The 23,795-nt window shown below is 37.7% G+C and overlaps 1 protein-coding gene and 1 long non-coding RNA gene across 5 annotated transcripts in view; one reads left to right on the top strand and one right to left on the bottom strand.

The window, feature by feature from the left end:
* LOC309705500 overlaps window positions 1–23,795 on the top strand; it is an 82,714-nt gene that overhangs the window by 4,602 nt on the left and 54,317 nt on the right. The window lies entirely within an intron of this gene.
* LOC309705478 (nuclear GTPase SLIP-GC-like) lies at window positions 110–21,591 on the bottom strand. 4 transcript variants are annotated; one of them, XM_082531347.1, is made up of 23 exons: window positions 21,419–21,591; window positions 15,407–15,471; window positions 15,227–15,308; window positions 13,870–13,982; window positions 13,667–13,711; window positions 13,538–13,567; window positions 12,167–12,191; window positions 11,909–11,989; window positions 9,238–9,325; window positions 8,509–8,725; window positions 8,196–8,417; window positions 6,773–6,979; window positions 6,507–6,682; window positions 5,809–5,902; window positions 5,642–5,729; window positions 5,370–5,491; window positions 4,522–4,692; window positions 4,284–4,438; window positions 4,040–4,157; window positions 3,781–3,889; window positions 3,555–3,685; window positions 3,224–3,305; window positions 110–3,125 (listed from the first exon to the last, which is right to left on the bottom strand). In XM_082531347.1, the coding sequence occupies exons 3-23, from the start codon at window positions 15,291–15,293 to the stop codon at window positions 3,055–3,057; spliced, it is 2,412 nt and encodes an 803-aa protein (XP_082387473.1). In that variant the 5' UTR covers window positions 15,294–15,308; window positions 15,407–15,471; window positions 21,419–21,591; the 3' UTR covers window positions 110–3,054. The 4 variants fall into 4 exon arrangements, with proteins under 4 accessions (XP_082387473.1, XP_082387474.1, XP_082387475.1 ...); XM_082531350.1 differs by lacking the exons at window positions 110–3,125; window positions 3,224–3,305; window positions 4,040–4,157 and having other exon boundaries at window positions 3,583–3,685; XM_082531348.1 differs by lacking the exons at window positions 13,538–13,567; window positions 13,667–13,711; window positions 13,870–13,982; ... (1 more) ...; window positions 15,407–15,471; window positions 21,419–21,591 and adding an exon at window positions 12,594–13,148.

Raw genomic sequence — 23,795 nt, 5'->3', positions numbered from 1 at the left:
AAAACTACATCACATTGTGCTGGGAAATCCAGATGTGTGACTCCAACAGGAAGCAAAATAAACAATGAAACCACCAGTGAGCTTTAATAATTGCTAAATTGTCAAGACGGCTTATAAAAATTATTCCCAAGAAACAGATTTTATTACAGCAGTATAATCATCAAAAGTTATCTGTGGCTTTAACAGTTATTTAATTTAATATTTAGAGTTGGGGAATGGCTGCAATCACAGCATTGTAAGATGGCGGAAGAGGCCCCCTCCTCGATTCAGAGATGGTCTGAAAAAGCACTTTTGCAAATATATAATGTCTTGATAAATCGAGTAGATATTTGAAGTTTACACTGCAACATTCTTGCCTGAAAATATCTTAAAAGTTTATTTTGTGATCCAGAAAGAGTAATATTTCAAACTCCGCCACTATGCGTTCCTCTGCCACTGCCTCATTTGAGTTTTGGAGGAAATGCATTCTGGGATATTGCATCTCGTCATTTCGAGCTGATTGGAGACCAAAACAGCCAATCAGATTTTTTTGCATCCAAGTTTGAGATTGGCTGGTTTTCTGGCACAAATATAACGGTGTACAGAAAGAGTTGAATGCACACGGGCAGAAATGTTGAGAACACGAGCAACACATTGCGAGCAAGCGTAAATGCAAAAACTGAGCAGAAGGGGCTGCTATTGTGTGTGTGTGTGGATAATAGCAAACACCGAAATAATTTTTTTGCACGCAACAGTGAATTTTGTTCACTCAAAATTAGCTTTTCTTTGCTCAAAATAAATTTCTCCTCAAAATGCAACACTTGTGCCTGCAAATTTTTTTTTACTACGCTCAGAACAGTGGCACAAAAATAACGCCATAGATAAGAAAATCTGCTGAGGGCAAAAAGGTGTCATGTTCTTAATGAAATGACAACAAGACTGAGTGACTTTCAGTTTCTGATTAAAAGAAAATGAAACTGAACTAAAGATCAAATCCTGCCACTTTTCCATTTACATTTTGTTCTCATACACAAATCTACTTAATGCAAAACTTCCCAGAGGTACAGGAAAATTTGCATTAAGCAAATTGTTTCTCGTACACATAATTAACCTCTGCTTCTGTCCTCCTCTTCAGACATGAAAACAAGCACAAGAATCAAACTGTCACGGCTGGGGGAGGGAGCCGTGTGGTGTGGAGGAAAAGGAGGACCCAAAATGCAGCAAACTGATGATACGAATGACGTTTTATTTACAGGGTGGTAGTGGCAAAAACAGGCAATGAAGCACGAGTAATTACAAACGGAAACCTAAACTGGGAGAAACTAAGTGACAAACCTGGGACCATACAAAGGGGTGCGGGGCAGAGAGACGCAGAGACAGGAACACCATAGAACGCAGATGAATGTAGATTAACGCAGTGATACATGGATGAACGCAGACGAGCCGACAACAAACACAGACCGACACCCACTAAATATACACACACAAGGTAATCAGGTAATCGCACACAGGAGGGAAGAACAGCTGATCTGAATACACATGATGACTGGAGGACACAAGCTGAACACAATGACAACAGACACAGACTTTCAGAACAAAACAGGAAATCTAGAACCCGAACCGGACACAAGGGGGGAGGACACAGAATAACTAGACAGAGGGAAATAATCACAAAACAAAACGCTGGGTCAACGACCCAGGACCATGACACAAACGAAGCAGGGAAAACAGTCCACACCCAAAACACTAAAAGGCCTGGATCAGTTCTGTTTTGAAATCTCTCGGCCCTTATTTCTGAAGTGAAGTTGTGGTATATCTTGATTTAAAAAAAATTTCTTCATGTAAAACTAACCTTTTCTGGAAGAATAACACAAAAAGAAGGTTGGCAACAAAAGTTACCCTCTCACAATTTGCACCTTTACTAATGTTTTATCGAACAGTATACAATATCAAATACATGCACACCTTTAGATTTAGAGCAGATTGAACTAAATAAAACAAAAAAAAAAGTTGCAAATAGCTGAATGATGTAATTTTCGTCATAGTTTAACAGTTTCTTCTATTTTGCAACATTTCTCATGTGGTCATTGATATGAACCATCATCGTACAATAAGCAAATATTTGTCCTTAAAAACTTTTAATTCAAGACCATTATTGTGGAGTATGTCTCAGCTCTGTGACCAATGAATAAAAAATATTAAAAGAAACTTGCCAAAACTGTTATAACTGTTCTACTTGGACACTTACTCTAAAACCTTACTGACTTTTGTAAGAGAATTGCAATAACATAGATAAATAAAGAGCAATTGTTGAAAAGGAAGATACATGTGAAACTATCGTCTTCTTTCAGCTGCTTCTGTTTAGGGATCGCCACAGCAGATCTGCCTCATTTTACTCTATTCTTGGGATTCTCTTCAGTCACACCCTCTGCATGTCCTCCACCACATCACTGCATCTTCTCTGTGGTTACATGCTTTTATTTGTTTTAACTAAACTTCTTCTGAGAACATACATTTTTATTTGCTTTTAACTGAAGGACAATTTCACTGCTACCACTGACAGTAACCAACTTGCCTCACTCTTTCACACACTTTTGAAAACAGTCTCTACAAATCTCTGCTTATTACCGACAAAAGTAAAAAAAATTGCAAAAAGCTGCAAGATTAAAAAGAAAATGCATCAACACAACAATATAATGTCTTTGGTAATGATGTTACCAAAGACATGATTTCAGAACTGCATTAAGTGTGTTTAAGTAGAATGAATGTAGGACACATTTTGAAAAGAAACTGTCGTTGGTACAATAATAACAATAATAGTAAAAAACACTTAAATATAAAATTGAAAACAAAACATGTGCTTGAAAAAATTCAAAACTATAGAAAAGATACTTAAAAATCTTAACATAACATGGAACATGAATGGAAATCATATTTGCTTAAAATATGTATTGAAATTTGTATGTTTAAAAAACAAATACAATATTGAAATTGAGAATCTCATTAGTAACATTGTGGAATCAGTTCCTAGTCAAAATATGACCTTTTGATATTCCCTCAGTTAGTGACATTTCTTCATCTGACGACTGCGCTATTTTTAAGTTTGTCATAATTTTCCTTCACCATTAAAAGCTCTGTTGAAAAATCTAAAACAAGCAAACAAAAAAGGTCAAAAATATTAAAAATAAGATATTCAGGTTTTGGTGAAGTTGAAGTTGTATTTATTGTCTTTAGAAATGTTTACCTGGAAGTGAGCAGTTATCAGTCTTAAGTGAGAGTTCAATTGATTCCATCATCGTTTTCTGCAGCGTCTCTAGGATGTATTGCTAAGATAGTACCAAACTTTTAATCACTTATCAAAGAACCAGTGAGAAATACATTTAAAAAACACAACTTAAGATGCGTTGGAGGTTGCTAGGACTGAGGAAAGTACTCAAGGAAACACTTTTCTTATAATATCCACTCAAACAGAAAAAGGCATTGTGTAAATATTGGACAAAGGAAAATTGATGTGCAACAGTATGGTTTAAATTGTGTTCAAATATAAATATGTTTAAATATAAAATATAACAAACCATCAAGGCATTCAGCTTCTCCAACATGGTATTTTTTGCCCGCTCAAACATGTTCTTATTTGAGTGCACATGTCTCTCAATAGTCTCCCTCATGTTGTTCAGTGTGCCTCGTCCTCTGAATGCTGCGGCCTCTAGAGTAAGACATAAAACATCTGTCAGACTTTTGATGCAGAATCATGATAAAAAGAAATGTATCGTAGCGGCAACTTATAAATCTCTTTATTACTGATGTAGCTTTCTTCCATAATTTCTTTAATTTTCTGTGTCACACTGTTGTAGACATCTTTCTTCTGCGTCCGGATGATTTTATTGAGTTTTGCCTTGATTTTTTCCTCCTTAGAAAAAAAAAAAAAATAAAAAAAATAAAATATATATATATATATATATATATATATATATATATATATATATATATATATATATATATATATATATGAATCATTATTTTTCTGTTTTCACTAATATTGGGAAGTTTAATCTTTTACCTCTGTCTTGAGAAATCTCAGCTGCAGTTCAACATCTTTGTGGTATTTATTCAAAAAATCGGTGTTAAGTGAAAATGTTTCAATTACACCATTAAATGCGCTGCATTTAACTTCATTTCTGAAACATTTAAACAGGATGCTTTTAACAGACAGAAGTAGAATTTTTTATTTTAAAACTGACTTTTACATATCCATTTCATGTTTTTATTTGTTAAAAGGTGTGGTATATAATGTGTATCCTTACGGGAAGGTCTTTCTGAAATCTTCATCAATGCTGTCCATCAAGTATGAAGCTAACATCATGTTAATGTTTATTTGCTTCCCTTTTTTTTGTTTGTAGATGCCACCACTCTGAACAACACGCTTTAGTGTCCAGTGAAAAGCACTACCCTTCTTTCTCTGAAACAAAGTAGAGAACATTTTAACACATAATCATATAAAATGCAAAGTTCCTTGTGTTGATGGAACTAGCTTATACATACATAATACAAGAAGGTCTTCAGTTTTTGTCCATATGAACAGATGGAGCTTTCAACTCCCTTGCTAAGGCATCTCTCAAAAGTCCTATAGGCCTCTGCCATTGCTTTTGCGACTTGCGTAAGTTGTTGGCTCATTGTTCTCTCAAGTTCTCCACACACATGTTTTTTACTAGCCTAAAATAAATTTAAAAAAAAAGAACATGTTACAATTTTTATCAAAATATATCATTTTTAAAAAGAGCTTCACAAACGAGTCAAAAGTAAAAATACAAGCGAAAAAAAGAAAAAGAAAAAAAAAGCAGCATTTCAGATTAAGGAATAGGTATGGGCAATATTTTTTGGTTTGTTTGGACAGAACTTTGAGATTCAAAATTACTAATTCATCAACTACTCGCTCAATGCAACTTCCAATATTGGATTATTCACAACCTGCAACTTATCTTAGAGAAGTGCTATCCTGGCACTTTCTTATTCATGTCTAAGAATGTAAGAACATCTAACACAATAGCAAGAACTGTTCTACTGGCCCTCTCCTCACTTACAACATGCTTTCAGGATTTAATGAAACTGTTTAAAAACATACATCATACCAATATTCTTTGATTAAAAATTCCCTTCTGAGTAAATTTCTTTTATTTTCTCAAGCAGTTGAAAATTGTGTTTTATTCTGCTTTATAAAATGTTGTATTTTTACTTTGCTGTTGCGCTTTCCTAAAAGTCTTTAAGATTCACATTTCATGTGCACCTTGTCATTTTCCAGTGAAACTGAACACACTTTACTAAACTTACTTTCAATAAACACAGCTTTAAAAACATATTAATCACAAATCTGAGTATTTATTACCACTTACCACTCCTCTGCAGTTGGCCCCTTGAATCAAAGACAGAATCCCATAAGCTCCAGACACATAGTTGAATGTCTCTGAGTGACAGTCATTGAGATCTTGCAAAAATTGCTGAAGTTTGGGTATTTCTGTTAAAAGGAATTTGAATGCTGAAATTTTACATGACTGTGCATACTTTGATTTAAATCCAATCGTTCACTCTTGCTTCAGTTAAAAAATGCAAAAAAAAAAAAAAATTTCTTAGCTATAATATTGTCATTTAAGGAGACTTTACCTACCAGTTTCATCTGCATTTAAGCGTTTCTTTTTTAGAAACTCTTTGGAGCTCACTGTGAAGACCTTGAAATGGTCAACAGTGAAGTGTTTCTGGGGAAAATGGATTTCATTTGAACACAATCTTAACATTAAAAAGAGTTGTTGTGTTAGTTTTCTTCAGCTTGCTCACCTTAATTTTGTGTAGCCTGCTGAATTCTTTCCTCACTTCATCTTTGACTTGCATGTTTCTTTTAACTATAAGGTCCCGGCGTTGAGCTGCTGAACTAGAAGAAAAGATATTTGCACATATAGTTGGACAGTAAGGGGGAGTCTCTAACTAGACCCTTTCTAAGTAAGCAATAAGTGCACCCTTACTGGGTACGTAACAGCTAGGTACTGCTGATAAAATGTACTTGATTAATTAATTAACGAGTGAGCACCGCTTTAAAAGCAGACGTTGTTGTTGAGACAATCCTATAAGTGGCCATCTAAGAAAATTCACCTGAAGGTCAGACTGAAATTCTCAGTGAAATTCAGGGAAATACAAAAAACAATCAAGAGCTACATGTCAAGCTCTACAGGCTTCAGTTAGCATTCTAAATGTCAAAGTTCACAATGATATGGTTAGAACAAAGACTAAACAAGTATGGCTTGTTATAAGGGGAAAACCTCACTTCTCTGGAAAGAAGGTGGCACCATGAGGATTGCAAACTGGGGCTCATTTTACAGCCACTGGAACTGGTCACTGGTAGCTTGAAGTTATTAAGTTGACCTTGAACTTCTATGGTATACCGAAGTATTCTAGAGCCTGTTGTGACGCATCTGTCTGACACCTAAAGCTTTTCCAGAATTGGGTGTACAGCTATACACATTTTGTGTCATACTTACTGGTCATCTGAATCTTCAATGTGATCTGACTTAGTGCAGATAAATAGGATTTGTCGACACTCGCCACCATTTCCAATATAGCTGCTGGCACTTTCCAGGATCTCCCAGGCTTCTTTTTCTGCGATTACTCTATTAATCTCAGTTACAATCCACACAGTAGAACAATTTTCAACAATCTGAAAGAATATTATAATTCAACTGTAAGTAACTTATTATCAAAACTTCATATTTAAAAATAGACAGTAGTGAATATGTGAATAAATTACTTGTTTCCACATTTTATCTCGACTCTTGTTACGGTCACCATTTCCAGGAAGGTCCACAAGTGTGACATGCTGGAGAAAATCATTGTTTGGCACCCTGACAGTCACACATTTCACTAGAGGCCAGTACCACTTCTTTACATCTTTATCATTTCCCTGTTTAGAGTCACTTCTTGTGTATTTGACACATCTTGCAGAGAGTTCTTTAGCCTGCAATAATTTTAAAAAAGTAAGACATCATTACTCTAAGCACTACAAGTGTTTTACAAGTTAAACCATTAGAGCAGCAGAAAATATGACAGAAAAGCACATTTTTTTAAAAAACAGTGCACACAGAAGAAAAATAAATATTTCATTTATTTTTAAGATATTTACTTACTTGCATGTTGTTCCTGTTTTTAAAGCAAATGTGAACTCCTTACAAACCCAACCAGCTTTGATGTTAGGAAGACCCCAAACAGCAGCCTTGTAAGAATCTCTGGTTTTAATACCAGATCAGTGCATCACATTGGGAGCACAAATGGGATTGTGGGCCTAATTTATTTCACACATTCACTGTGTTGCACATTTTAAAGTCATAACCCAGAATCAGACTATTAAAGTCTGGGTTCTTGCACCTTGTCCTCTTCTCTAAAGTTAAATTCAACTTAAACAATGCACATTGCAAGTACAGATTTGCATTTGTTCAGAGTAGGACTGTTTTGGTGTAATTTAACCCTTAGATACTGGTCAGATCAAATTTGACCTGTTGTGACATTTAACAGTGTGCAATACACATACACTTATTCTTCTTTTTTATACTAAGTTAATATACTGTGTTGTGTTGTTTGTTACGTTGTGATGTGTCATATCGTGTCGTGTTGTGTTATATGTAGTGCCGACGTAGGACAGTTTTTCCAATTTCATTGTACTACTGTACTATGTATGACTGTGCAATGACAATAAAGAGTTATCTTATCTTATCTTATCTTAACAGCAGTAAAATCCTGAAATGTGACAACTTTTATTAAAATGACTCAAAAAACACACATACTTCAGCTGTACTTGAATTTTGAACCAACTTTTCAAATAGAAAAAGTTGATAGATCCATCCATTCATTCTCTTCGACTTATTCAATCTAGGGTCACAAGGGGGCACAGACCTATTCCAGTTGCCATATGGCAAATTGGGGTACACCCTGGACAGGGTTGCCTGTCCATTGCAGGGCTAAAAAGAAACTATGAACTAATGACAGATAATATAACAAAATACAACAGATTTTTAGTTAGTGGACAATGGTCTCATACATGTGATGTATATTGGGCACACTAGTTAAGTTGCACAGTTGAGGATTACTGAAACCAAAGCTGTATGTAAATTATACCATCCTGAATACATCACCCCTGCAAGAATGCGTCAGTAAGTAATAGAGCGGTGATGTCTTACTGATTCACATGACAAAATCTTCCTCCTGCCTTGGAGAAATTCTGGAATTTCTCTGAAATATTTTCCATCCATGAGATCTTCAGAGGACTTTCCTTTCCATTCTTCTCCATAGAGCGCTGAAAACTTTTCACTGATGTCATGATAGTCATTATCAACATCCATTTCACAGTCTTCATTATCCCCAAGAAACTGATGAGATGACCACAACTCATCTTTCCACTCCTAAAAAACAAAAATGCTTCTCAGTTTTATTAAAAGGGCCTAAACCCAGAATACTAAGAAATTATATTTCTGCAGCTAAAACTAATTTTACCTCTGGTGTGATGAACTCAATGTCTGCCTCATAGTTAGAGCCTTGCATGTTAGCCTCCACTTTGATCATGACTGAGGTGCATGCACTGACACTTCCAGAAGGCAAAAGGTTCTTCTCTTCAATGATGGCATTTATCAGAGAACTCTTTCCAGCCCCAGTTTTACCAAATACACCAACCAGCTCCCTCTTGTCTGTCTCCAAATCACTAATTTTTTTCCTGTTAAATAAGATTGTAAATATGGGTTAACTGATCCAACTGACTACACAAATAATCATCACAATGCTTTTCACGTTTCTATAGCTTTTGTTTTTGCTAAGAACTCAATCTTTTAGATGCTATCTCAGAAAAAAAAAATATAGAAATTTAGTAGCTGAAGAGTTAAATTTTTACCTCAAATTTATGGATACCATAAACAGCAAATAAAAGTAGCTGTACTATACAGAATAAAAGTCTGGCAGACTTAAATCGAATCCAAGTGAGACTAATTGTGATCCACACTAAAAGCATTGGAAGAATTCATTTTCTGTTATAACCTGTCTGTCAGCAATACAACTTTAAACTAACTAATAAAGTAAGTAATAGTAAAAAGGTCTTGAGTCTTACAAATTAAATAAGGAATGAATGTCCATGTTACTATGATTATTTATGATTCTAGAATCACTTGCTGGCAAACAAACAAACATGGCTTTCTAACATGGCTATACAGACACAACAAACGTAATACTCACTTCAGGAAAGCACTGAGCTTGTCTTTTTCGTGTAGTCTGGCATGGACGAATTTCATTATGTTTTTTACATCAGACAGAACGATTGCTTCTGTAAGCAAAGAAGTAAACAACTATTTAGCAAGAGCTATAAACCTATGGATCCATCCATCTTCTACTGTTAATCCGAGTCCAAATCTGAATTTGACGCAAAAGACTTTTCTCACAGGATCAAATACCCTGGTGAATCCCAAAAGACACATATAGATTGGTTTGGAAAACTCCCATGCAACCTAGAATATCTTTGGCAGCATACAGTGCTGGTACAGTGTTTTGTGATGATTACGATGGCTGTATTTTTATTCCTGAGTCAAAAGGTTTATTATTTCATAGCTGGACTGTGCCTAGCACTACACTGGCAAAGACTTTTCGGCGGTAGTCCACCACCTTGGTCTGTCAGTCTAACTGCACTGTCCCACCTCCATGTGACATTGTAGAAGCATATCAACCAAAACAGCCGCACCACATACAGATCCCTGAGAAAAATAAAGGAGAATATCATCCACCCCAGTTGTCTCAGTAACCTTACACAAAGTAATCTCTCTAATTCTCACATTCGATCAGTCTTGCTTCATGGACTCATTGAAAACCCCCCACTTTTTGGTTCAGCTACTGTCAGATCTGGAAGAAGTGGTGAAAAGATGAATCTGAAAAGCTAAGAGAGAAAGAGAAAAAAAATCCACTTACAATAAATGAAACAAAATATGTCAAGGTAACTGACACCGACACCAACAAGTAACAAGCCCTCACACTCACAGGAGGCTGATGTTGCTAGCATCCACCATAGAGAAGTACATGAGGGACAGCAGTTCCCAAAAGAGTGAAAAAGGAATGGAGAAAGGTGAAATTACCATGGTAAGAAAATAGATGAAAGGACATAATTTGGGAGAGATTCAAGGATTACGGTAAAATGAATGGCTACTTTGACGATATGCCACACCTAATCTTTAAACTGTGGCTTTTAATTGTCACATGCTACATTGCAGTGCAACTAAGATATGCTGACCAAACAACAGCTTTACCAATCTGATTAAACCTGTTTAGACTAACATCTAGACTAATTGTAAAACAACAAGTATCTCATTGTTCCAGCATCCAAGAGAAGTAACTGCTAACACAACTCAGGACTGATGCTGTATAACGCAAATGCTATGGCAACGGTGGGACAGGTCACGTCAGGTCAGAGGGGATTTTATGATCACCAGATCTCACAGAACTCCAAGAACAACTGGTGTATTCAAGGGATTGAGTACGAGAGCAGCTGAGCTTAAAGAAAATATTGTGGCTACGCTGGAAACCTGGATCCTCCATGGTTGATTACCAAGAGTATGAGATGTATCCTCTGACAGTCTACTAGAAGAAATAAATGCAGCATTATGGATAATCTTTACTATGACCATCACTGAAACCAACCAGTTGATCTACACCACAGAAGCAGTGATCTTTGGGATGCTTGGATACAAGATAAAAAAAAAGGCCACAAGAAGCAGTATCCTCCATGAAAAAGGAGACTAGAGGCCAAGATCAAGGCAGCAAGGATGGAAGTTAGCCAATTATAAGAGCTCCAGAAAGGTGTGATGAAGAAAGGGATGCTTAAGAAGTACAGCAGGCTACCCATGCCTGAAGCAAAGACTCATAGCCTTCACTAGCCACCTGAAGAGGTACACCAGAAAGATAGAGGCCAGGAGGACAAGCCAGATGTCCTTCTTCAGTAAACCATACAAGGTGTACGCTAAGTAGCACTGGAGGAATATAAGAACAGCAGCCCCACCAAGCCTGGAGATGGAGCAAAAAGACTGGCTGTAGTGATAGATGTAACTATATCAAGATATGATGTCATTAGGAAGAAGTAAAACGAGAAGCTTGAGAAATTCCAAGGGCTGAGAGAAGAACTTTATAAGATGTGAAGGGTGAAAGCAGAGTGGTCCCCACCATGGTAATCAGAGCACTCAGGGCAGTAATGCCCAAACTGGGAGGGTGACTACAACAGATCCCAGAAACACCATGTGAGCTCTATGTGTTAGAGCGCAATCCTGAGAATAGCAAAGATACTGAAAGGATCTCCGGCCTGAAGCTTTCAACTGTCATTAATCTACATTCATACAAATGACATTTAGGACCCATTAACCAGCCCATAGGCTGGAAGAGGAGAAATATGAGTAAACCCAGCCCTGCCAATCACAGCTCACTAAGCTACCACTTCAGGGTTAGTGGTTCAGCTCCTGCCAGTCTCAGCAAGAGTAACTCCAGTTCGGGGGCCAGGGTACCTGGACCTGGGGTATAGAGTATGTTTGGGGAGTGTGGGTGTGTGTACAGTGTCCTTTTCTGTTTGTCTCCATATTGGGTGAGTGCAGAGTATGTGTATATGTGTGCATGAGAGTGGGAATGCACGTTTGTCCCGTCGGGTCTCCCCTCTCTGGGAGCATCTCAGGCCCTCCCAGGTATGGGGGCCTGGGAGGGCCTGTGTGAATGTAATGTATCAGGCACACAATATGGTAACTTTAATTATGGTATATGTAGCACTCATGTTGTTGCCTCTTCAAAAGTAAATTTTAATAACATACTTTTACACCAATAAACCAATACATTAAAAAATGGCAGATTTGTTTAATGGCCAATGTTTAGAGAGAAATACCCAATGGTTGGGAGCTACGTTGTCGTTTAGCTGGTGGTTGCAATTTGCTGGACTCGTCCGGTAGGTCGAACTTTCTCTTTCCTAATTGGATAGAAAAATATTTAAAGAAAAGGATAAATATACAACTTTGTTCTCTGGGATTTGCTCAGGAGTCAAATTTAATATTTAATTTCAATGATATTATTCTGTCCAAGTGACTGTTGTCTTGAAAATACTGCTCAATACTGCTTGTAATAAATAAGATGGCATACATCTTACCTTTACCACTTGTGGATGGCAAAACCTGGGGATCAATGTACATATTAATGCATGAGATTATATATATGTGTGTGTGTGTGTATTAGGGATGCACCGATACCACTTTTTTGAAAAACGAGTATGAGTATGAGTACTTGCATTTCAGTACTCGCCGATACCGATACTGATACCGAGTACTTAATAAAAACACGATTTAAATTTACAGGTAACAGCTTTAGTCCTATAATTTAACAAAAAAAACCAAAAAAACAAAACAAGGGACTGGTTTGGAATTAAGAACATTTATTTAAAATGAAAAGCATGTTGTATGCAACATATTCATGTATTCGTGTATTTTAGTTACAAATATATAATATTTCAGATGTAAAATAATCTTACATTTAGTACTGTAGTTTATCATTGAATACCTATAGCACACAGACTTTACCTTGGGTCAAATATGGTGGCGATGAAGTACAGTGGGTTGTTCTCGACGTCACTGAAGCGCTTCTTGACAGCTGCCAGTAAGGTTGCTTTCATTGTCTTGACGCCGTGGTCCTCGTCTGTTTCTCTGTTTAGAAGTCTCACTAGCACAGTCACAGCTGGCATGACATCAGAGGCTAGTGCATCGTAGCTGCTCACTTTTGTAGTTAGTTCCTCAAAGGGGGTGAGGATGGCAACAGTCGTCTCCATAAGAGCCCATTGGTGAGCGGTGAGATAGTCAGGGAGTTCATGCTCGGACACATACACCCCAGCACTCGCTTTTGCTCAATGAGGGACTGGAGCATGTAATACGTGCTGTTCCAGCGCATCTGTACGTCCTGCTGCAGTCTCTTTATTGGCTGGTTGAGCTGTCCCTGAATGTCCTCGAGGCGGGAGTAGGTTAAGGCGGAATGTTTCAAATGCCCAACTATTTTCCGTCCCACTGCTATAGCATCAGCTATGCTCCTCTGTGCTAATAAGCATGGGTAAATAAGCGTGGGTAAACTCTTTGTACTCGTTGTCGTGTTGGGATTTTAGGTGCTTGATTAAATTACTTGTGTTAAATGCGCTACCTTTTGAGCCTCTGGACAATTTCGCTGAGAACAATTTGCAATCCACCTTTGTTTTGTTGTCTTCATTCACTTTAAAATAGTTCCACACGGCTGATATGTCTCGCCTCGCCTTCTCCCCGCTCTGAACTGCAGCCGGGGCCTGGGGGCGGGCACTCGGCACCTGTGATTAACCCCTTACATGCCGCTCAACACAGATAGGTCTCAGACCATGGTATCGGTCCCTGGTATCGGGGGACTTTTAACGAGTACGAGTACTTTAGAAAATGTGGTATCGAGGCCGATACCAGATACCGGTATCGGTGCATCCCTAATGTGTGTGTACATATATAATTCTTACCTGATCTAATTCAGGTGCATCTTCTTGCTCCTGTTAATAGTGAATACAAAAAATCAGTGCAAAATAACTGAAATACATAATTGCTATCATTGATCTTAGCCAGTTATAGCAAAATTGTATCTAACTTACTTTAGCAGATAAATTGACTGTTTCCTCATTTGCACTTTGTTTTTCCTAGCAACAACAAAAGAGGCCCGGTAAATAGTTCTGTTTTAATCTGTTATTTGCAGATACCAATGTAATTTTAACACAGATTTGCATAAATTGAGATTTATCAGACCAAATGTTACAATGTACAATAAGAAATATTAAATTGCATACAGTAAAATTACCTTTAACTGCTTGAATCTCTTCTTGAACTTTAATCCTGGTCCAACTTTTGGAATCAATTTATCAATGAGTTCATCATTAAGTTCATAAAAGCTTTCCTCTGTAATTTCTTCATCTGTAATTAAATAAATCTTAGTAATGCAGAAGTGCAAATCATTTAAAAATTACTACACATGTCTGTGAAGGTTCTCAGTCATCCAGGTCATTGTAGTCTAAAGAGCTTAGAAAGTAAAGTGTCTGGACTTTTTTAAGTTGCTTGAAGACGTTTCACCTCTCATCCGGGAAGCTTCTTCAGTTCTAGGGCCAAATGGTGGATAGTCCCAGATTTAAGTCCTAGGGGAGTGTCCCCCAACGGGGTCAAGAGCTCCCTGTTGATCCTCTACATAATCCCACGAGCCAAGGTGTGAAAACGTGTGTAGGTAACAATCAGCCAAGGTTTCAGGTGAACTTATTGTGAAACCAAGCCCCAACCATGTGATTTCTTGAGGTCAAGAGGCCAAGGATGTGAGTGGACATTAAGGCGTTTGGGAAAGGATCTCAAAACTGGATTATAGATTTCACAGAGTGGGTGTTGTTTCTGGAGTATTTGGTGTCTGACCCATTGTTATGGGCCATTTGATCCTTATACAACTGTTGCATGAGCTTGGTCCACATAGCATTAAGTACATTATATGTCTCGGGTCTTGTTCATGAGTTATGGGAGAAGGGAGCAGGAGATCAAAAGACAGATTGGTGCTGCAGCTGCATTGATGTGGACGTTGTTCTGTTCCATCGTGGTGAAGAGAGAGCTGAGTGTAAAAGCAAAGCTCTCAATTAACCAGTCGATCTACATGCCTATCATCATATATGATCATGAGCTGTGAGTAACTGAAAGATCGCAGATACAAGTGGCGGAAATGGGCTTCCTCCAAAGGGCAGCTAGCCTCTCCCCTAGAGATCGGGTGAGAAGTCACCCAGGAGCCACTGCTCTGTGGAAAGCCAGTTGAGGTGGTTCAGGCATCTGACAAGGATGCCTCCTGGGCACCTTCTGAGTGAGGTGTTCCAGGCATGTACAACCAGGACACTATTCACTATTCATTCACTCTCGTATTCACACACGCCCAAGGACACAATGACCAGGACAGAGAGCCCGGGGATTTTGAACCAGCGACCTTCCGGTTACAGATGCACATACCCAACCCCCTGAGCCACGGTCGCCCCAATAGAAGAAAGACAATATGCTCTTCCTGATACAGACCCAAATCTCCAGCTGGAAACAATCCAGTGACCTTTCGCTTGCCAAACTGACGTGTTAAACACTGCATCACATCAATATTGTTTAAAATCTGTGCTCATCAGTGATGCATAGTAATACCTTACCTTCAAATTTATCCATCCACTTTTGTAGATCCCATTCAGTCAGTTTGTTTCGCACAAAATCATCCATGACCACGAAGAAAAACTGAAAGATAAATTGTAATTTCTAATCAAACAACAAAATGGCTAGGAATAGGCAGATATATAAACAATACGTTTAGAGCAAAAGTTCAAATAGTTTACCTGCTATTGAAGATGCGGTAGAAAAGGTTCTTTCAGAGAGGGTGAAGTCAGCCAGAAGGCATAGACTGGGAACAGTCAGGAACAAAAACAAAAAAGGAGAAGTCCAACAATAAGTAGAAGTTTTAAAAACAAAAGTCGATTAAGGTACAAAAAAAAAAAAAAAGCAAAAAAGCAAGAGAAGGTAAGTAGAACAAAAGGAGGTGAGTGGAACCAGATCTTATCATAAACAGATGCTAGTCAGGGGATGAGTAAGGGTAAGTGCTAAAAGATGGAAGAGCTAGTGTTATTGCAGAGGTGATGGAAATGGCTGGATGTTTGGCTCAAGGATTTTAGTGGACATGTAAAAATAAGGAGCTGAATACAGGAACACTGACATTTAGTTTTGTTTAAATGTGACAATTTTTTTTTTAAAAAGCCACTAGGAAAAATGTAAAAAGAAATAACTTTGGAAAACAAATACATTAAGAAAAAACAAACAAACAGTAACTGTTAGGTATGACAAGCAAATGTGCTCTTTGGACACTCATTCTTTACTATTCTGTCAAAATGTCAACACAGATTTGATGAAACAGAAAAAAAAGAGTTTCCAAAAGGAAGTTTTAAAAAGTTCTGTAAAGAATAAACATAAATGACATGACACAGATTTGTTCCATGTCTTCATTATTTATGTATTTATGTTATTCATCTATGTTTATGTTATTTACAAGGTCAGAAAGGCTGCAGGAAGCAAGATTGATTGAATAAGTGATGCAACAGCATGGCAAGATTGTTTTCATAATATACACAAACTGAAACTAAAGAACAATGCATTTACAAATTTTCCTAATACAAAACTTTACAAAATTACTTACAAATTCTTAAGTAATTTAATTGTTGTTATTAAATTACTTAAGAATATATACATTTACCAAATATAAAATTAGTTTTGCTGTATCATAACTGGGTAAAACTTTAACCTTATTAAAACAGCCTTAATTAACTATGATGTGTTTTTGTCCTAAGTAACATTATCAGTGTTTTTAATGACACTGAAGGTGATCTATTCAGCAGCTGCACTGAATCCATGAAATAGTCACAGGTCAATATTAGTAAAGCTGCTACTTAAACCTGAGACTCAAAAGGACAATACTTTGAGTTCCCCATCCCTGTCTTCACTGCCTTGCAGGCAAAAACAATATAATTCATGCATGTTTTTTGTCCCATTTTGCAGATTTTGCAGTCATAATCTGAATGCGATACTGCACCAAACAGACTTGCTATTTCCAAGATAACCCCAACCTATAAATTCTCTATTTATCTGTTTATTTATTCATGTCTATAACAGACCTGGGGCCCGTTCTTCGTACGTCGCTCACTACATCCAAGATCAAATGACACATCCAAGACCAAACCATCGCGCTAACCGTGAGCTCGCTAATCCGGTTCCCCGAACACACCTGTTGTTGACGATTAGTACAGCTGGACGCAGTAATGTGACATCACTGGGTGTCGTAAAAGGGGCTACGCATCGATAGTAGAAACATTGATCGGCAACCCGCTGATTGGTCGGCGAAAATGTCGAAGGGGCGCGCTCGGTATTTTCCGGCAGCAGAGCAAGAACTCTTGATTGAGGGAGTTCAGGAGTTTCAGCTAACTTACTTAGCGAGGTACGAAGAACAGGCGCCCGTTCTTCGTACCTCGCTAAGTAAGTTAGCTGGATTTGATTGTTGACGATTTCGCGTGATCTTGGATCGTTCGGTTCCCCGAAGCTCATCCGGGACTTGCTGCCATAGCAACAGAGCCGTAAGCGTAAACCTGCTCGGGAGCAGGTTTACTTTATGTAAACAGGATTAGATCGCGGCCACGCAGGTATGTCCGCTTCATTCATACGAAAGCAACAGCGATATTCCACCACTGTTTCACCTTAAATAAATAACATCAATGTAACTAAAGATAATGCAGCACTTGATCCTGTTATTGATTTCACACAGATACATACAGGTCATTTCCTAAAAAAGGGAAATGTACTATTAACATTCTATTACATGTATGTGATTATTACAGATGTAATTCATATTTCAGAGTAGTAATTGTAAATTACTTCGTGTAATCAAGATGAGAGACCACGGCTATAAAAGCGAAGGTGGATTTGGGAAGCCTGTCGCAGCCATGTCCTGTCCGTATACGCGAGCCACCCACTGCGGAAGGTGCAAGATTGATAAGGAGAGTCCTCAGAATCCAGCGTATATTGCAGGACAGACAGGATCCTTTAGCTCAGTGTGCTCATTGAGAGATATCGATATTCCCGTGAGGGTATTATTTACTTAACCAACTTGTTGACGAGGGGGTGCAGGACCACCACCTGTCTTTTGTTGCTCTGCCCTTTTCTTGGTTGCTGTTATGAACAAACAAACAGTTTATATATATAAGTGATAAATATTACCATTCTGTAGAATATTCTTATATTTCACTTTTACTTGTTCCCATGTTCTAGTGGGTCCTGTTGTGGCTCTAATGTGAAAGGGGATATAATATAACATAATATAATATAATGTAATTAAATTACTTACGAGTTTAATTTGTCAGTAACTTTCTGCCAGCCCTCTCTCCTTGCTTTTGCAGCCTTTGCAGTGTTCCCTTGCGTTCTGATTAAACTCTGAAACTCCTGAAATCCCTCACTCAGGAGTTCTTGCTCTGCTGCCGAAAAATACCGAGCGCTCTCCTTCGACATTTTCGCCGACCAATCAGAGGGTTGCCGATCAATGTTTCTACTATCGATGCGTAGCCCCTTTTACTACACCCAGTGATCTCACATTACTTCATCCAGCTGTACTAATCGTCAACAGCAGGTGTGTTCGGAGAACCGGATTCTGGGCCCTATTTCAGGAAGCCGGTTTAGAAAACTCAGAGTGAAAAACGATACTCAGGGTTGAGTAACCCCGAACTGTCCAACTCGGAATATTCGGTTTCAGAAAGGCTGATAACAATTAGTTCAGTCAACGCGGAGTTGCTTTAACCCCAAGTTAAGCGCACGCACGAGGATACATAAAGCCCTGATCAGTGGAGCACAGATTAAGCGAGTCACCATGGAGACGGAGGGAAAGAAGGCGCGGTCAATGTATTTTACAGCGCTTGAGGCCGAAATTCTGATGGCAGCATATGCCGATAACATGCAAATTTTGCGGAAAAAAAGTAACACAGCCTCAGCTGCAAAACAAAGGGAGCATGCATGGCAAAACATAGCCGACAGAGTCAATGCGTGAGTGTTAATTTAAACATTGATCTAGGGATTTCCACCCATTTAACACGTTATTTTATTATATGTTATTTTATTTTATATTTTATACATTTTATTTCGTGATGTGATGTGAGCGCAGGTGCAACCCAACAGGCCCCAAACGTTCCTGGCAGCAAGTAAAAATGAAATATAAAAATATAGTCCAAACAGGTAAGGTGTAATTGTATTATGAGCCATAGTGCTTGGTCTGTTTGTCCGATGTAAATCAATTGCAGTTAGAGGCTACATTAATTTTCTTTCTGTAAGCACTTATTGAAATTATCTGAGCACATTACAAGTAAATATTTGCTTACTCTGTATGCTCAAATGTGACCCGTTATAGCAAACAGAAAAAAAGCGGAGGCCCGAAAAACAGGTGGGGGTCCTCCACCACCACTCACAGAGCCTGGCCACTTGGCTTCCACATTTGTGATAATGTTGGCAGCATCATATATGATCTTCACAGTGCAGAGAACGCAAATTAGCATCCATTACTATAATGCAAAATTTGTTAGTTTGAAATGCTACAGGGAACTATGTGCCTGTACATTAATGCTGTGGAAAGACTTCCTGTTCACATAGTCTCCTTCATTTACTGAAGGAGCAATGATTGGAATGTGAGTGCCATCTGTACAGCCAATCACGCCTGGGAACCGTGAAAATAAATGTAAAATTTAAGTAGTAGTTCAAGTATCACCACATCATGAATTAAGTTTTGTTCATCCTGATACCTGCAATTTTGTGGAAACCCTCTTTGATAAATCTTGTGGGTCTATGACCGGGGAACACCACAGACGAGTGCAGGAGACGTTTCAGTGCAACTGTAACATTCCTGACTGCCCGACAGACGGTAGCCTTGGAAACGTGCTCAGCGTCACCAATGTTATACAGAAAGCTCCCGTTTGCAAAAAACGAAGTCCAATACAAATAATATGAATAGAACTGAGAGGATGTCCGCGATGTGTCACATGAGTAATATTAGGCCTGAGGATGTTATTCAAATAAATTATAGATTGTGCTGAAAAACGGTAACATTCACACAGAAAATCATCAGGAAATGATAAAATGTCCAAACGTGCTCTAATCACTCTCTCCCGGAGGAGAGCTCTGCGGAGAATTTGGGCTTCATCTACTGGCTCTTCAAGGAAGGGGCACGCCATGTCCGACACTTCCTACAGTCAGGTTTCTGACAAAGAGGCGGAGAAAGTCAGGGTTAGTTGAAGTAAACCTGCTAGGGGGCAGGTTAGCTTCACGGAGTGTGTCGTCATAGTAACTCACTCAGGATCAATCTAAACTCGCTTTGTGAAACCGAAAACCCAGAGTTTTCGTTCACTCAGGGTATACTTACTCAGAGTTTGCACTAAACCGGCTTCCTGAAATAGGGCCCTGAGTGTAAAATAAACAATTTATTGACATCCACTTAAAACTTATCAAATTAAAAGAGCAATTGCACATGTACTGTCAATTCAGAGCTGTGGCTTATAGGTGAATGGGATGCCAGACGAGAACAAGTCCAGAAAAGCCACCAACTCACACGTGTGGCTCACTTGCACATACAGGTGCAGACACACTACGGTGCAGCTCAAACAACGGGTACATAAACTGGTACCACCACTAAGGCACCCACTCACTTCCACTTTATTCCTTCAGCCCCTGATTAAAGGAAACAAATTATTAATTTATCTATAAAAATAATAATGTTTTTTGTCCGGTCCCGCAGATTTTGCAGTCATAATCTGTTCATTTCCATTCGTTTTGCTTCTGTTATTACTTTACATGAATAATATGGCCATATCCAAGCACTGACAGCAGGGATAAAGAAAGAAAAAGGAATGAGGGAGAAAAACGGAGAATATAATGAAAGGATAGAGCACAAACGGAAAAGCAAAATGGATCACCAACTACTGCACCTGTTGGACAGCAAGGCACACATACAATGTTCCTGTGTGGGGGGGGTTTGTGGGGGTTTTTTTTTGTTGTTGTTGTTGTTGTTGTTGCGTGTGTGGCAGTGCGAGTAAAAGGGAATGATGTAACACGAACACACCAAAATGACGGCGGACCTCAAAAGTTACTTATCAAAAAATGACAATGAATCCACATTTTTGCACAGATTTGGCCTTATAAAGGCATGTGGTCGGAAACCTTTGATCAGCCTGTTGTTTTCAATACATCGCATGCTCAAAAACTGTTTTGTCTCATTCCCATTTCTGTTTGTATGTTGAAGCTCCACGTTAACCTTGTTAAGATCAAACCATGCAAATAATTTTTCTTTTCTTTTTTTTATAACCATTTTTCTAGTGGTCATAAACTTTTGATCAGGACTGTATATTATCAATTTACAAATGAAACGTTCGTTCAAAAACCAAATGTACATACACAAGTACAAACAACAGTACTGGGAAGTTGTTATAAACACAAACTGCTCGAATTGAATAATTCCCGAACGAAAGAAGGGAGAATACAAAGCATAAAGGCAAAGCACCTGCACTTCTCTTAGTGTATGCCAGAGAAACAGTAGCGGCTCCACTGTAATGCTGTCAGCCGCCCACCCAGGGCCAGACATGTTGTGAATGCACGTCAATTTAGCATTTACAGTAAAAGACTATTGTGACAGAAATAATGCTAAGACCGTGAAAAATCAAAGTTACATACCGATCAAACGGCTTCTCCCGATTCTCTGCAACTACGACCTATAAATACACCTGTTTACTGCGATGTAAAATAAACGTAAAATACGGCACAATATTAAAACATACCAGCAATCGATGGAAGGAAAACTTCAGAGGAAACAATCCGCAGGTGATCTCTACAAAAACACGAGTATCACCAAATCAACCAAAATGTAACCAATTCAATCGGAGGGAGCAGCAACATTTTTAAGACTCCTATACCTGTAACAGCTCGAGAAGGCAGGTGACGAAGACCCGGAAGCGAGGAGATGGAAGCTACGATTGAACACAGGACATCTATTTGCCTGATTTCAGTGACATCGTACCAGTATTTTTATTCTCACATAATCCCGCTTTCTTTATTTTTTTGCTCCATGTTGATAGATAGATAGATAGATAGATAGATAGATAGATAGATAGATAGATAGATAGATAGATAGATAGATAGATAGATAGATAGATAGATAGATAGAATATCCACTACAGTATCCAATCCAATTATACAGTTATTGCTATTATTGTTACTACAAAAAAGAAGATTCAAAATAATTTTAAAATATCAGTTGTCATTTCACAAGTGGCACTTTTCTGTGAAATTCTATATGAAACATTTGCACTGAATCGTCTCTTACAGTGACACCTATTAGCTGTTAATGAGTAGTTAAAGCAACATTAATCTGGTGAAAGGGGTAGTCTTTGGAGATGTTTTACACAGCAAGTAAGTTATAAATGCATCAGAATTTTGAGTTTATTTTTGTTCATGATTCACTTCAATTAAATTCCAATTTAATTGAATTTATTTAGAGCTAAATCATGACAATAATTGACTTATGCATTATATTGTAAGGTAAAGAAACTACAATAATGCAACAATGCAAACAGAGAAAAATCCCAAAACCATGTGACCCATATGAGCTCCAGCAGAACCAGACTCAGGGAGGGATGGCCATCTTCCACAACTGGATGTGGTAAGAGGATGAAGATAACACAAAGACATGCTGTGGAAGAAAACCATAGATTGATAGATGTTGAAAGAGTAATGTATAAACAGATTATACGTTTCAAGGCTTGATAGTAGAGATATTGTCTGTCTCCTGAATCCAAATTGGGAGCAGGTTTCACAGAAGAGAAGCCTGAAAACTAAAGGCCTTCCTCTCATTCTACTTTTAAATACTTTAGGAACTACAAGAAGGCCTGCAGTCTGAGAAGGAAGTGCTCTAATGGGGTGCTACTGTACTATAAGGTTATTAAGATAAGGCCTGATCATTTAAGACCTTGTATGTATAGCCTGGAAGAAAGCAGTACGACATATTTGTTTAATATGCACATAGAAGGACATATACAGCTCCAAGATTCCTCACTGGAGGCCAAAGTAATGTCATCCAAAATAAGCATCTGGTTAGATACCATATTTCTAAGATTTTTAGGGCCGGGTACAATAATCTCAAGCACAGTGTAAAGTGTAAAGATAAATGTCGTCATGATAAATAGAAACTGAAACTATGGCAAATAAAAACTATGATCAATCCATTTGCATCATATTCATTTGCAGATCATTTAAGGCTAATTGAAATATTGTATTCAGGAGGAACACCTTCCTCCCTTCTGCTATTACTTTACTATATACACAGTCCCAACAAAAACAAACATTACATCATGTGACAACATGGGACAGATGTGGGAGGCATGGCAGGATAATAAGGACAAGAGCAAGTAACCAATAATGATGACATATATGGAAGACCAGAACAGTCACATGCATCGAAATAGACAATTCTCTGTTGAAATAATTAATTGTATAATGAAATATGCATTTGTAAATTCATTTTTAAAAACAAAATTGTAATTATTTTATTTATTTAAAAATTAAATAGGTAATTTCTTATTTGATAATTTAATTTAAAACAAAAACACTATTTAGAAATCAATCTTTCAAGATGAATTGTTAAACCATTAATAAATACTTCAAAAAATTTTTAACTCTCAATAAAAACCTCATTTCAAAAACTATTGAAATCCAGATGACAAAACATCTTTCAAAATCTTTAAGTAACAATTTAAAAAGGAGAAATAAGTAAATGAATTAAAATTTTGTGGAATTGATGTTTAATTTAAAGTTTTTATTAATGGATTAATTTATTTTGAAATATTGATTTTTATTACACACACACACACACACACACATATACACATATACATACTGATATGGGCAGAAGAAAACTCAAACAAAGCTCTAAAGCTATTAAGTGTCCACCCAGGCCCAGGCTGATCAAGCAACTTCATCTGAGTATAAAACAAAGTGGCCCACCTCTAACAGCTGCTCAGATGGCAGCTACTATTTATAGTAGCACCATATAATGGGATTGGCCACTAATTGGTGATTAACAATACAATATGAAATATAATAATCATTCACCTGCAATTCCATTCACATTGCATGTCAGTGTAAAGCTTGTTTTTGGTG

Source organism: Aulonocara stuartgranti (assembly GCF_965226115.1).
Source record: "Aulonocara stuartgranti genome assembly, chromosome: 4".
NCBI classification, from domain to species: Eukaryota; Metazoa; Chordata; class Actinopteri; order Cichliformes; family Cichlidae; genus Aulonocara; species Aulonocara stuartgranti.
The sequence above is the reverse complement of the archived record's forward strand: the minus strand, read 5'-3'. Positions and strand labels throughout refer to the sequence as shown.

Excerpts from the sequence above, each read along its gene's own strand:
- LOC309705478 (XM_082531347.1), bottom strand. The coding sequence starts at position 15,293 with ATGGATGATTTTGTGCGAAACAAACTGACTGAATGGGATCTACAAAAG. Across the intron at positions 5,730-5,808 it reads GCAGGCTACACAAAATTAAG|AAACACTTCACTGTTGACCA; the intron begins GTGAGCAAGCTG and ends CATTTTCCCCAG. Across the intron at positions 4,693-5,369 it reads GGGCCAACTGCAGAGGAGTG|GCTAGTAAAAAACATGTGTG; the intron begins GTAAGTGGTAAT and ends AATTTATTTTAG.